The 14,915-nt window shown below is 41.6% G+C and overlaps 1 protein-coding gene across 1 annotated transcript in view; it reads left to right on the forward strand.

Moving 5' to 3' along the window:
- The window catches only part of PARD6G (par-6 family cell polarity regulator gamma), a 67,547-nt gene that overhangs the window by 12,779 nt on the left and 39,853 nt on the right, over nucleotides 1–14,915 (forward strand). The window contains exon 2 of the mRNA XM_074146663.1: nucleotides 914–1,136. Coding sequence (XP_074002764.1) covers nucleotides 914–1,136 — 223 coding nt within the window. The remainder of the gene's footprint in view (nucleotides 1–913; nucleotides 1,137–14,915) is intronic.

Genomic DNA, 14,915 nt, shown 5'->3' on the forward strand with positions numbered 1-14,915 from the left:
TTCTTAATAGCATGTTTGATATCTAATATCGGGAATAAGGTCCACTGAAATATTGTCCTTAAACAATTTCTGACTTACTTTAAATAGCTTCATTAATGGATTTATAACATTTTTCAATTGTCTTGTGCCAAGTTGTCATTGTGTTTCTCCCCCCCCCCCCCCCCCCTTTTTTTAATAGGCACTTACTGGTCTGTAAATCTTCAAAAATAAAGACCAATGGAGTGACAGAAATATTTAACCCATGAAAACTGACTTAGAATAAGAACTTCCCTTCTCCTGTATAGGTACCAGGAAATTCAGGGGGCATGTAGAGTCAGTGTATTTCCTAATAACAAGCTGTGCGCTCACATACCACACTTCTTAAAAGGTCTTGTGGTTGAGATCCCAGTGGTATTGATGGGAAACGTGCAAAGAATTTTTGGAAGGTTGTTTAAATAGCTGAGTAACTTCTTTTGAAAGCAGTGGAGTGAACACTTCTGCTTTGGAGAAGAACGGTTCTGTGGATGCCCAAGATGATGATAATGAATGATGGAGCTTCAAAGTTAACTCCTACAAATGCAAATCCTCTAGAAGATTTAATGAAAACTTAATATTTAAAAAATAGTCTTTCTTTTCACTGAATTTTTTAGAGTTGGAAGGGACCATATAGATCATCTAGTCCAACTCCCCTGCTGAAGCAGGATTGCTTTTCAGGTGGCACACTTGAGCATGTCTTGTCAAGCAGGGTGGTGTCTTGGTAGCTATGGTTATATTCTAATGTGAGGACCTAAAAGGTCATTAGTAGACTTGAAAGCACCGATATGTGACTATATTCATCATAAAGAGAGAGGTGATGTACACCATGTTCAAATGTCAAGCTAAAGCATTGGACTGTGGTGACATTTGACAGCAGATGCTCTGTTTTCTCTTGCAGTTTGGGGCAGAGTTCCGAAGATTCTCCCTGGATCGCTACAAGCCAGGAAAGTTTGAAGATTTCTACAAACTAATTCTTCACATTCATCACATAGCTAACCTGGAAGTGATGATTGGATATGCTGATGTGCATGGAGACCTTCTCCCTATTAATAATGATGACAACTTCTTCAAGGCTGTTTCAAGTGCTCATCCGCTGCTCAGGGTTTTTATACAAAGACAAGGTAAGATGCAATTCCATTTCACTGCCTTGAAGTGTGCTGGGGCAAGATGAAGAGTGGATCTGTGGCCCTCATTTAAAGGCTGAAATTATGTAAGAGGGACCTAGGAGCCCTCTCACTCTTCCTCTCAGGCACTTCATTACAACTTGCAGGAATGGCACAACTTCAGGGCAGGTAGAGGGACTGCACTGTTGGCTGTAAGGTGTTTGAAGGGTAACGTGCTCAGAATCACCGTGAGCCCCTGCTTTTCCAAGGGGATAGTACCTTGTGCTGCTGGTACTGTGTTGTCACTTGAGCATGCCAACTGCACCGCTACACTTGTTTGAGGGAGCTGTGAGGAGAGAGGAGAAATTCACATTTAGAAGTCTTATCTATGTATCTTGATAGTTAGTGTCATACTCAAATGATTCATGCCTGTATAGTGTGTGAATGCACACAGATACGTAGTTATAAAAAAGTTCTGTCACAAATGAGGTCTTGTTTAACTATGTTGACCCTGGCAGACAGACAGGGTCAACAAATGATGACTCTCCACTCTGTCTTTACATTAAGGAGGTTGAATCTTCCCACTTTGAATCATCAAGCAAACCTTGAGCAGAATTGCCCAAATGTCAAGATGACATCAGGTTTAAGTTGGCTGTGTGTTGTTCTTGTCAAGTTCTTATTGCAGATGAAACCTTCTCCTTAAAAACCATGTTTGGCATTTGCTTCAGATGAGGTCTGTTTTTTCTAATTGTGTCTTTCCCACAATGCTCCTTAAATCCCAGGGGAACTTAACACTGTTAACGCTATCTCCACAGTTTTTTCAGTCATATAGTGATTAATAGCACGGGACTTTTGGAACTGAAGTCTTGTCAGTAGCAGAGTCAGAAATGGGACCTGATCTGACACTATGATTTTCAGCAGTCATGTAGCGCTTTTGGCCTGGACTTCCTGCTCTGTGGGTATTTGTACTGATAAGGATTTAGCAGGAGGCTCCAACTTGCTCGTTAATATGAGCTGGTATAGTGTGTGGTTCGATTCAGTGTTGTCAGATTCAGGGCTGTGTGGCCCTCCCCATTGACAGCATGCTGTCTGCGACCTTCTAGATGGGAATAAGTGCTCAAGAAAGCAATGAAGAAGAGGACTAGGGTGGTTTGTTTTGTGTGTGTGTGTCTGTCGGATGAGTGAAAATGTCTGTGGGAGAGGTCTTGGGTTGCTAGCTCTGCCTTCTTGTGCAAAAAAAGCAAAGGTAGATGACAAGTCCTATTAAGTCTCCTTCCTGCACTGCCTGTTAGGACTTGTGAAAATTCATAGTGGGTCAGGTTATGAGAAATTGCTTGCATGACTTTTATCATGCCTGCATCAGTTCGAGTTTATTCATGTCTCTGGATCACTCCTATTCAAAATGCAGCTGCCCTTGCTCTGCTTAGGCATACTGCTGAAGCCACTGAGTACCCCTAACTCTGCATTGGGAGGGAGCTTGCCACCAAAATGCTAATTGCAGAAATATGCAAATGAGAAAATTGTTGACTACATGTGGGGAAAAAATACTCTGTCATTTTCTTCAGTAGGAGAAGTATGCTAGTTTTGAATGTTTATTACTTGTAACCTTAATGGAAACGTGCTGTATTTCTTTTTTAAAAAAAGCTTTTCTTTTGCCTGTTGTTCAGCGTAAAGAATCTTGCTGACAAGTAAGGAAGCTCATACAAGAGGGAAGACAGGCCCACGCCTTCTCACATGTGGCAAAGCCTGAAGCTTTCCCAACACACATTCGCCTCTGCTCCCTCTATAAAACTGAAGGAAACAGTGAATTCTGGCCTGTCCCTTTGATTAATGGTACCATAATAACGGACATTTGAGACCTATATTTGTGGATGCTCCCAGTCATGGCTATTCCATTTTCTGAGAAGAAGGCTTTAGAACTTGTTCCCTTCAACAACAACAACAACAGGAGATACTGAAATCTTGTTTGTCCCTGCAGTACTACAGCTCACACCCTAAACTTCAACTTCAGAGGCAGGAAACTAAACTCACAGGGATGCTAGTAAAATATGAGGCTGGTCCTCTTCCGTGACATTGAAGGAGACTGCAGACCATGCGAGCTCTAGCCTGTTGGGGTAAGGGATCACTGCCCTTCAGTGGGAGAAGTCCTGGGAGGTGGCTGCCAAAGGTTGTTCTCGCAGTGTTGTACAGTAGGGAGGGTTTGAGAGAACTGGGCATGGAAGTATGCATAAGAATTATGCAGGCATGGAAGGACTGAATAGTTCAGGTCTTTTTCTAGCAGAGAAAACTTATCAACTGCATGATTAGTCATCTTATCTGTTTTCCTGGTTTATAGCTGGGTTATCCTTTATCTTGTCAAGTGAATTATACAATCATGTTAAAACAGCTTAACTATTTGTTCCCAGAGCAGCAAAGTAGGTAACGTAGCATTTGCACAATAATCAAGCAAAAATTTGCTAGTTGGATTTTTTTGTTTGTTGTTTGTTTTTCAGTTGTCTCTTATCTGAGCTTAGTCTTGCACTTTTTCAGTTCCAAAGCGCCTCCCTTACTTGTCCCCAGAGGCAAGCCCCATGCGCACTGCTTGGACTCTTACATGCCAGGTTAGTGTCCAAGTATACGATAACTGTTTTACTCCACTTCCTATTTGTTCAAGTCTCCTGAGCCCCAAATTTTTCAGGATCAAAGTAGCTGTTCCTTCCCCAGGCAGGGGATGTCAGCGCTTATTAGCCAGCCTTTTTACTGAGGACCTGAATTGTCATTCCCAGTGTCCCTGCAACAATTACTGTTCATACTTTTGGGGGCCTTGAAGGCTCTGGGACATTTGCAGGTTACATTTGAGTAAACTCAGCTATGACAAGTTTTTATAGCTCATAGGGATCCATTTGGTGAAGGTATGTGGTGCTCTTTTCTCTTTTTTCCCTCCAATACCAAATTACAGTGCAGACAAAAATCCTAATTAGAGAACTAGGCTATAAAAAGAAAAGGCAGTTTTCCTTGAACTTGCTTTCCCAGGCTGCAAGTATGGGTCGTGTCCCATGTTGTAAACTGATGTGGCTCTTTTGACTTTGTTAGCACAAAGTAGTGATTTACATCAGCTGATGCTTTGAGCACAAGCATTCATTCACTTGGCTGTAACTGATATCAGACATATCCAGAACTCTCTATGGAAGGTGCCTGCTGCTGGGGAAAGGACGGATGTCCCAAAGATCTTAGAACAATGCAAGCAATTATGGATGTGTTTGACTTGCTCCATAATAACTGAACTCTTGTACTCTAGCCAAGACCTGTGTGAAGGAAAAGCTTATCTGATGATGCAGTTGGTCATCATTTTTTCAAGCCTTAGTTTGTTCTGTCTCTGATTTAACATTACAGAACTTGAGTGTCTTTTGAATACTGCAAAAATATTTAAGTTTAAGCTATGAATTCAATCAGAAATAAAGAATAGAAAAACTGAGAGGAGTTAGTATTGCATACTGTGAATGCATTACATTTTTCCTTGTATGATTAAATTGAATGGTGTTATTACCAAATCTTGCTTTAATGTTTATCTCCCAGAGGCAGAGTATGTGTTCAAACCAGGCTGTATTGGAGGCTCTTAAATAGAATGGAACAAATAGCAGAATTATAAAGAGTTCTTCATTGTAAACCTGCCTGAAACAACTGCTTGAACTTTGCAAGTAGAGCATAAGGACATAAGTGAAGGTCTACCAGGTAACGGAGATTTTGGCGTTTCTCCTCTGTTGCTTGGGTTACCTACTATGGTGTGTTTAACCTAGGAAGTTCAGAAACTCAGGGAAGTGTTGCAAAATGAACATGCTGATCACCCTGTGAGCACTCTGTGCAGCACATTTTTCCAAGGAAAAGAGGCAGATCCAGGACTAAGATGCTGAAGTAGAGCAAGAATGGAGTGATATTTGGCTCTAATTCTAACAGAGCACATGACTGTAATTCCAGACTAATGATTCTGATTCTGGGAGAAGTGATGGAGGCTGCTGATGACCAGACAGACTTTCACTTCCTACTGCTCTTGAGGTTTATAGAGCTTGCATGGGCAGTAACAGAAAATCTGCTGTAGGTTAAGTAGCAAAAGAGATGGGAGAGGTGGTAAGCAGCCTGTCAGGCCTCATCTTGATGCCAGACTGAGGCCAAATGAACGCTTCTTCTGGGAAGCCTTTTTGTTTTGTCCCTATCACAACCAGAGGTGTGTCCTGATAGTGGTCTGAGGTTTTGGACCTCTGCTTGCTTTGTCTGAGTTTCAGTAAGTGGCCTTGTTCCTGTAAATCTGTAGTGTTGATGAAATCCCTCAGCAGACTGATTCTCAAGAAAAGTTGAAGGAATTGGGCTTTGGAGAAATAACAAACTTAAATATTCAGGCTGTCTTGACAAGACATATAGAGTGCCAGTGGGGACTGTGATTGCACGTGTGGCTGTTAACATGATTACAGCTGTTGTTCTTGCGAATCAGCAGGTGTATTACTGTTGCTCTTAAGCAACTTCCATAAAAATAACAGTAAATTAATGAACATGGGGGCACTTTGTCAATCCTAAAGCAGATTCTAGATCAATTTCACAATCTTTCCATCAATAAAATTAACTTTTGTCACGGTTTAACCCCAGCCATCAGCTAGGACCATGCAGCTGCTCAGTTGGTATTGTCTTGCATTTTGTAGTCTGGAAAACTGTTAGTGTGTAAAAAGCCATTAAATACCATCTTCAGAAGCTTGCTATAAGTGTCTTTTCTCTTGTAGTTTTATTTTCATAGTCCATTACTGTAACAGTAAACCAGTACTGAACACCAGTCATTGCTTTTCTCCTTGAGTGGTTAGAGCTGCTGTCTACCATCAGTTCTCACATAAAGCTTGATCCAAAATCAACAGTGCAAAATGTGCATTTACCTGGTTGGGTTTTGGACTTGTCTTGTTTTAATTTACCTTAAATTAAAGATTGGAAGATGGTGTTTTTCTTCAGCTGCATGCAGTGACTAATGTACTTAAACTGCTCTGCTGTGCAACATATTTTTCTATGTTCAGAAGTAGTTCATAACAGCAATTTGTTATCTACCTGACAAAGTTCTGTTTTGCTCAAAGTACCAACATCTGCGCTTAGCTTTCTTGTATTATAAAATCAGACCAATCGCACTCAGTTTTAAAATAAAAATGTGCTAATGGGAATCACGCCGAGGTCTTACTGAAAAACCGATGGTGGCTTGTTTTATTGTCTTTCATACTCTAAGCAGATAATCCCCAGGAATGGTGGTTGGCTGTCTAACCACATGTGTTAAACACAAAAAAACTGGCTTTGAGGCAGCAACTAAAATGAAACCGATTTCCAACTACCTAAAACCTTTAACTCTCTGCTCAGCCTTCCAGAGTGGGTACAGCTGGAAAAGTCTGAGTTGAAGTCTTTCACATCACCTTTTTGGTTCTTCAATAACCTTCCTGTTTATTTTACAGTACAAGCATTGACTTCACCTTCTCAAAATGTTGTATTTCCAAACAAGAACAATGTGGCTTTACTGCTCCTTTAAAAGGCATATTAAATAATAAAGCAGGTTCCAGCACATGTTGAAAATACCAAACTGTTTCTAGTCTTGCTCTTCGTTGAGCTGTGCAGACTTTCAGTCGTCTTATATGAGTCTGAGGCAGTACGTTGTGCAGAGGGTGACTTGATGTCTTAGTTTATCTGCTACTGCATAAGGGGATGGGGGAGAGAGAAGAAATTCTTCTTATGCTCATTGGCATACTAGAGGATACAGCTCTGCTGTTAGTCAGACTGTCCCAGGGCTGCTGCCCTGTCTCCTCTGCCCTGGCACTGGTGTGACCTGGGGGCTGAGCTCTCTAAGCCAGCTTTTTGGCAGAAAACTAATTGTTTGAGTGAAGAGGTAGCATAGGATGGGCAAGACCACAGCAAATGTGAAGCAACTTAACACTGCCATGAAGCCTCTGCTTCCTTGGAGAAGGAACTTGTCTGCCTGTAGCCTTTGGAAATGTGCAATGCCACTGTATTTGCAAAGCATCTTGTCTTAGCCCTGACAAGATTAGGGATGGTGGTAGATTTCATGCTAGTATAATAGGAATTGCTGCTAGGCAATCCTTTAATAATTTTTCCTCAAACATCTCTTTCTGAGCTGGAGGGGTCTTTGAATGCTTGTCAAGCCAAGTAATCTTTGTCCCACTCAAATCCTTTGATATCTGAAGATAAGTAAAATGCAGCTGTTTGCTCCAGTGAAGTCTGGCAACAAATTACTGTGACTTTTCTGTTCCAACTTTCATTTGCAAATGATGAGACTGGGTAATCATTATCTTTCAACTACTTTATTAACCATCTTTAAAAACATTGTTTTATCTGGCTTGTCAGATGTAAATACAAAACAGCCTTGGATTTTTGTTGCTGGCACAGTTAGTGATACCTGGTGGCTGAGCAGAGCCAGCGTGAGGCTGCTTCTCTCCTTTTTGTAAACTCCATTTTTAGAGTATAAGGATAGTTGATTTACTTTAATTGCAGCTAAAATACCTGGTAAGCAAGAATTTTCAGTGAAAGGAAGGGAAAATGCGTGGAAATAGCATAGCCTACAGATAGGCTTTGTAGTGTTGGTTGATAACTGATAGTGGGAACTGTTGCAGAAATATGTGCTGCATAAATAGTAGTAGTTGCAGTGTAGAGTAAGCATGGAATAGAAGCCTGGCAAAATTGCTGCTGCTCTGTCATTGGCAGCAAATGTTTGTTGCACTTATGTGTTAAAGCTACATGGGATTTAGTTTCAGTTTCCAAGTTTAATAATAAAAGCACACAATCAAATATATTAAAAATAGACTTTAGCAGTTGATGCTTCTTAAAAATTGCATCAAGCTGGTAACGGCATGACACATTCTGCTGAATTTACACTAAAACTTGTTTACAGTGGGAACTCGTGCAACCTTTAATAGGAATCTCTACTCAACTCCGTGCTTTGCTTTAGCTGGTAACCCACATGAGAACAAGCAAATAACCACTCTCTTCTGTCCCTCCAAACTCCTTTTTGTTGTCTTACAGTTGCAGGTTGCTGCTTTGACAGTGCTTTAAAAAGCAAAATAGCAGAACCCCCCCCAGTTATGTTTACTTAAAGATAGTCTCAAGTGAAACTAATTTTTGTTTTCTTCCTTGGTCTGACCCTATTTAAGATAGGGGGCTTGACTGTATAAAAACAGTGGTGAGGAAGACTTGTCAAATGATCCACCTCTGTTCATCTGTTTAGGTCCCTATGAGGGAATTTTCCACTATTTATTTTTCCTTACCTTAGTAGGCAAAACAAGAGATTCTGTTTCCTGATCATGGCTCAGGTTTTTTCCTGTTGTGCCTAGCTGTCGTTTCCCTTCTGTAAGTGATGGAAACAAATACAATGCGCAGATGATAATGAAATGCACTTGACAGTCTCTTCTTTAACACCAGGTTTTACCTGAAGAGACCTCACAAGCTTAAAGTAGCTTTCATGTAGTGAGGGAGGGTGGATAGCACAATGCAAATACAAACATTAACTCAAGATTCAGACCTTCGGGAATAGGCTTTCTGCGAGATTTCTGAAGTACTCTAAACTTCTCGAGTACGCTAAAGGGCTTATGACAACTTATTCAGTAGGCTCTTGCACTGAAAGCAAGCATGCAGTGAAGAGTTTCTGCTAGGTGTTTGTGGTAGGCATTGAAAAATTAAAATACAACTCAACAATTGTAACTCAAGTCAAACCAATTTTTTTTTAAGTGACTGAGAGCTCCTCTCTCCTCTTCACACTGCCTGTGTCGTTGGGAATGTACGCTCCAAATTTAAATGTGAATGTCAGCATTAATGCTGCGTAAGAAATCTGGATATTTTTCAACTCCAAGAGAAAGTGGTTTGGGGGAGGTTGAAAGAACTTTCTTGAACCTGCCCCTGATGATGATCTACTCAAATCTTATTTTTTTTCCCTCTGTGCTATGTTTAGAGTAGCAATGAATCCTGTGGGGAATATTAAGGAAACTATTAACCTAGAAAACTTCACTGTTGTTCTTGCTCTTCAGTCCCCTGCCATATGCTGATATTAACCTCTAAAAATTTCATATGAACAACTTCTACACCACTCATCCACCCCACTGCCTTAATTTTCTTGTATTTTTTCTGTTCTGCTTCTTCCTCCCATTTATTGCTTTTTCTTCCATTCAGCTCTCAGCTTTCTACTCCTTGCCTTAGTTTTTTAATTGTTCTGCAAGGCTGTTGTTCACTGGACAGGAGAGCATGTGTTGGGTGAAAGCATGCAGGTGCTAGTGCCTGTTTTACTCCAAGTGCTAGAAGGCAGCTTGGAGAACATTGGCATCAGTGTGGTAGAGCAGCAGTGACAGAGCAGGTATGGAAATAGCAATTTGTGAGGGGAAAACTGCCTGTTACTGTGGGTCTTCAACCAGTTTGTCTTCTCTGATTATCCCTTTATGTTAGAAATAATAGAGGAGTTGAGAATTAAAAAAAAAAAGCACAAAACAACTGTGAAATTTTAAAGGAGAACATTTATGTAATTTGAACTTACATATGAATAAAATTATGTACTGCCTGGTGTCTGTGGAAGTTGGGGAGCTAGAATCCACTGAAGTTGGTGGAAGGCACTGTCTTGGCATGGCAGTGGCCAGCTCTGAAACTACACTTCCGTGTCTTCAGCTGCTGTAGGTGAACACAACTGTTTCCTTTAAAGCTGAGATACCTCAGCTTTAAATTTGAAAAGGCCTAAATGCCACTGGGATATGATAAGAGGAGGTCTGTCAGTTATGACCTCGGGTTGGACACTGATGGCAACCAGTTTGTCAGCTCTATTAGCCTGCTTTGTTTTCATTCTGCCGAGCAATTTGGTAGTTTTGTATCCAGCAGGTGCTGTGATTTTGTTTACAAAATAACATAATCTTTTAAATTTTTGCTTTCGTGTACATACTAAGGTCTAGTTTTAATTGCAGCAGACATGAGTAAAGGGGACGAAAAAACACATTGTGTTAACCGGAAAACTGTAAAATTTTGGGAAGACTTCTACCCAAACTGCAAGAATCTGAATGAATGAATGCTTTATAATAGAAACCATAAGTAAGCTCAGAGGTAGCGTCTTTGTGGCTATCAACAAGAAAAAACGGAGTTCCCTAAACTTGCATTCCTTGAAGCTGCATAATTCTAACATGCCTTATCCTTTGTAGAGGGATAAAAGTATAGCATATTTGAAATACAGTATGCAACAAGATTTAAAAAAAAAAAAAGTTTCAGAGCAATTCTTAGCTGAGACAAATATTATCAATAGCAGGAGTGACAATGTCTGCTGTGCCTGCATTACTCCTCAGTCACTTAAAAGCGCACTGGACACTTGTGCAATGTGCTTGTTGCTTCTAAAACTTCTGCCTGCGTACTAGAGAGAGGAGAGGGAGCCAACTTAGCATTTATGCATTTAGCCTTGGCACAGGATCTCTCCTCAAGCCTGAAGTGTCTTCAGAGATACAGATGACCTCTTTTACCTTTATCTCTTTCAAAATATGAGATTCTTGTTTTCAGTGTTAAACAGAACTTGGATTCTACAGTGCTATGGTTGAAAAGTTGCTTCCATCCGTTCAGTTGCTTCATGAGAGTTACTTTTCCATGTGGTTACCCACATGGAGTCTCCATTTATCACCTGCTTGTACCTGAAAGGTTGTGTCCCAAGGGTTTCCCCTGGACAGACAATCGCGCTGCAGACAGTGCTGCTCGTGATTTGCTAGTAATCTTTACATTTGCAAGGGTGGCTGAAAATGCTAATTCTGGTCATGATTTTTACTAGACCTGGCTAGCACCTCTTGTGTAAATAGGCCAAGCCCAGAGGCACATCAGATTGCTTTTTGTTTCAGTTGATACCGTTAATTATGTGGCTGGTGCCTTTCTGACCTCTTCATGGTATCTGTGCCTACACTGGACCATGACTATGAAAAACAGGAAGCTTTTAAACTTCAGTCTTCTGTTCGGGTCTCTTGTCTTTTGCTTGTGGATGTAAAGGTGCTGGTTGAGAGTATTGAAGAATTTCCCCTTCCCCATTTTTTTGGCTGACTTCAAAGGCTGTGTGACAGCATTACTTGGCAACTCATGTCACAGTGTAGAGTTTAGTGCATTAATATTTCTTGCACTGAAAGAGAGGAACTGAATAGCTGCCTGCAGGCTGCCCCGAGGGTCCCAGCCTGCCCCATAGAAGAGCACTGGCCTGTGCTGTATTTTGCTTTAAGCGGGATTTAATTTCTCCTTCCTTGATACGTTTGGCTACCATACCACACCTCCCCCTGCCACATGACCAGTTTCCCAGTCACCTTACAGGGGACATATGGGGTAACGAAGTATGGTACATGTGGATTGTAATACATGTTCTATGTTAGATGTTGTTCATTGCTGTATGCAGTGCTTATACAACAGAGACCAGCAGGGCACTCTGGGGTAGGGGGGAGGTATTTACAGGCATGCCATGTTACCCAGAGGAGATAGAGAGGAGAGGGAGAGCACTGGGAGAAGCTGTAGACTGGATATCCGTTGTAATTTAACATGTGCTGCTGTGGCAAAGTGGTTTGGCAGTATCTCAAAACCCTATCTCCCCTCCCTGAAACATTCCCAGAAGCAGCTGGCCACAGGAGCCAGCTCATGGGTTGCAGATCACAGGAAACAGCTTGCCGCAACAAACTTGGCTTCCTCTGCTTAGATGACCCTCAGCAAGGGTATGTGTCATCTCCATCAGCTCTGGGAAGTGCATAGTGGTGGCAAGCAAGAGGAAGAGTAGTGGTTGGAGGTATGTGTAAAGCCCTGTGTTAAAGTAGGCTTCACCAGTGTTGAACCCCAGACCATGTGGAGAGCATCCTTACAACTAACTTGTCCTACCTGTGGATGCCTGGAGTAAGGCTGGACAGCAGTATTTCCCTCAGTGGGTTTTTTTCACTGCTGTACCTTGATTGGTCCCAATTCAATTGGTAAGTGCTGGCTATGTCCCACACCCTTGCTTTCACCAGTTGCATCCTGAGTTCCCAGAGCCATATTGCAACATAAGGAAGTACTAGAGCTGCAAAGTGGTGTGGTTGCCTTTCTACACTGATGGGTGTCATCCAGTGTGTGGGTAGCATGCTCTTGAGTCTTGCTGGTCTGGTTTATGGGTGTGTTGTGCTTATCTTGGAAAATCAGTCACTAGCTCCATCTGTCTTCAGAAATGTTATTGCCTCTCTCTCGGACCACTTCAGTTCCATGTGGATGTCCCGGGACAGCTGAGAGAAGTGTAAAGCTGTTAGTTCTGTATGTGCATCAGCAGCAATTAGAAGAGGAAATTGTTTCCCTGCTATCATAAACCTGGTTAGCTAGGTTGCTCAGTAGCCCTTGCTGAAAGATACCCTTCTGACTGGTTTGGTCTGAGTAGTTCCAGCAAACCAGGTCTCCCTGCCTTAAAGACATCCTGGCACTACAAGGCATGTCAGTGTCAGCAACATGCATTGATGGATAGCTGCTTGCACTGAGGAGGGTTCACTGTGGAGAGAATACTGCTAGAGGTATTTCTGGGGTTGTGCTGAGGTCTGAAGGTTCATAAAGGCAGCTTGCTACAGTCCTGTGTCTGTAAGGTGCACAAAGGCTCCAGCATGGCCTTGCACCCCTCTTGCACGATGGGGCTGTGTCAGCTCATGCAGGCTGGCATGGCCAACAGAGCAAGCATCTACGTGCTGTGTGCCATGCAGTTGTGGAGTCTGTTACTCAGATTTAGTTCCTGCTGTCTTGCTGAGATGTGGTTCCTGACTCTTAGTGTTTGTACTGTTTCAAGGAAAATACAGGATTTGCTGATGTTATTAGCTTTCATACAGCCTAAAATAAATCAGGAATGCTTGTTATTCAGTGCAGTGAATGAATCCGTCTCCTCTTGAATGTGACACTTGGCTACAGTGCATGCGGATGGGCTTTGTGAGCTTATCCAATACGTGAATACCAGAAGCAGTATGCTTTGCAGAGCACTAAGGCAGAGCTCAGGATCGAAGGGGAAGTCTTGTCTCTGTGCAGATGCAGTCTGGGTCTCTTTTGGGCTCATGCTGCACGTAACTTTCAACTGCTTACTTAGCTGGTTTGTTAGCTTTCATGAGGGGGTCTAATGGTTGTAAGGTTGCAGTCTTCATATCACTGAGGTTGCTTCCAGAATCTACATACCCACAAATGGAAAGTTTTAGTACAATTCAAAAAGCAGAGGAAGAGAGAATGCACAGGAAATTATAAATGTCTATGGGAAAGATGAGGAAAGAACTGGAAAAAAAAAAATAAAACACCCACCCATGGCAAAATCTCACTGGTTTTAAAAAGGAGCCCAAGAAGGACTTGGGTTCCGAATTAACATACTCTTTCTGCAACACCTCACTTCCTAGGTCTTTTGCCTCAAGACTGTTTTTATTTGTGTATTTAAAATATGAATAATTTTAAAACAAATAGTCAGCTTAACTATTTCTTTATAGCACTTTAGTGGTTGCAGCCAGTTGGCTTGAAAAGGCATGTCCAGAAACAGTAGCTGTTCTGAACAGCAATTTGAGAGGCTTAAGGAGCTGATATCTTGCTATCTGGCTAGAACAGCTTTTGGAGACACTCTACCAGGGAAAACATCACAAGGAGACTGGATGTTGAATTTGGGTAGTAAAAGTACAGAATGTGGTTTGAGCTTTCTGTCTATGTCAATGGCACTGAGAATATTGGCACTTGGAAGAAACAGAGTGGTTGTATGTAATATTTATTTATCCTTGATATGTTTGTCTAAATCTTGACATCAATTCTTGGCAGCTGGATGTCAGTAAAATAAGACAAGTTCTGCTATAAGGTGTGGAAGAATAGAGCTACTGAAATACAGCTTGCTGAATTTGCTTGCATTGTAGTCTTTCTATGGGGAGCTTTTCTTTTCACTGTTCAAAATAGTGTTTCAGAAACAGAGGGTGGGAGGCTGATGACTACCAAGCTACTAGTTCACACAAGTAGTGTGTCTGCCAGTGTGGTGGCATAGTCACTCCCACTAGCCACTCCTCAATAATTTAATCATTTCCATGATAACACGTGAGCTTTTGCAACTTGCAGAATTCTGCTTTCCCAACAGCTGAAGGTGGGTAATTCACTATTAATTTTTTTTTTGTGATGGGCAAGTTGTATGCCTAACTCTATCATCCTGCTAAGAGCTGGGTGAACAGCTTTTGCACTGACTTGATAAGTTTTTCTTGATGGAAAGAAAAAATCAAGTGTTTTAGGACACTTAGATCCTATGCTACTTAGTTATTTTTAATGATAAAATGAGAAAAAAAACCCCAAGAGTTTGGGTGTGTTGTCTAGTGCACCTTCAGCTGGGAAATAGTTGCCAGCTAATGGCTTTAAAATAGTTATGATAAATAATCTGCTCAGAACACATGCATACATTTGAGTGGTTTACTTTGATTAAAAAAAACAACCAAACAAAAACCTGTCAAATGCAGAGTTCCACTGTTGTTTTTTTTTTAAAGTTGTTTCCTGTCTGTCATTTTCTCTCTGCCTCTGCATGTGCCAGCATAATGCAGCTGCTGTGCTCTGCTGCTTATTTGTACTGTGATTCCTATCCCTCCCAAGGGTGCAATGACCAGTAACACTCTGAATAGACAGCAGCCCAGGACCTTTGGAGGGCGATGAGATTCAAAGCCGAGGTGCCAGTTTCAATTAAGACCCTATAAAGACTCCAAGGAGCAGTTGCTCCTCCAAATTGGTTTAGAAGATTGAGTCCTCATATGTGAAGGCAGTTGTGTCTGACAGCTCAGAGGATCTGACTTGACCAGTGCA

Source organism: Numenius arquata, chromosome 4, assembly GCF_964106895.1.
Source record: "Numenius arquata chromosome 4, bNumArq3.hap1.1, whole genome shotgun sequence".
Taxonomy (NCBI): domain Eukaryota; kingdom Metazoa; phylum Chordata; class Aves; order Charadriiformes; family Scolopacidae; genus Numenius; species Numenius arquata.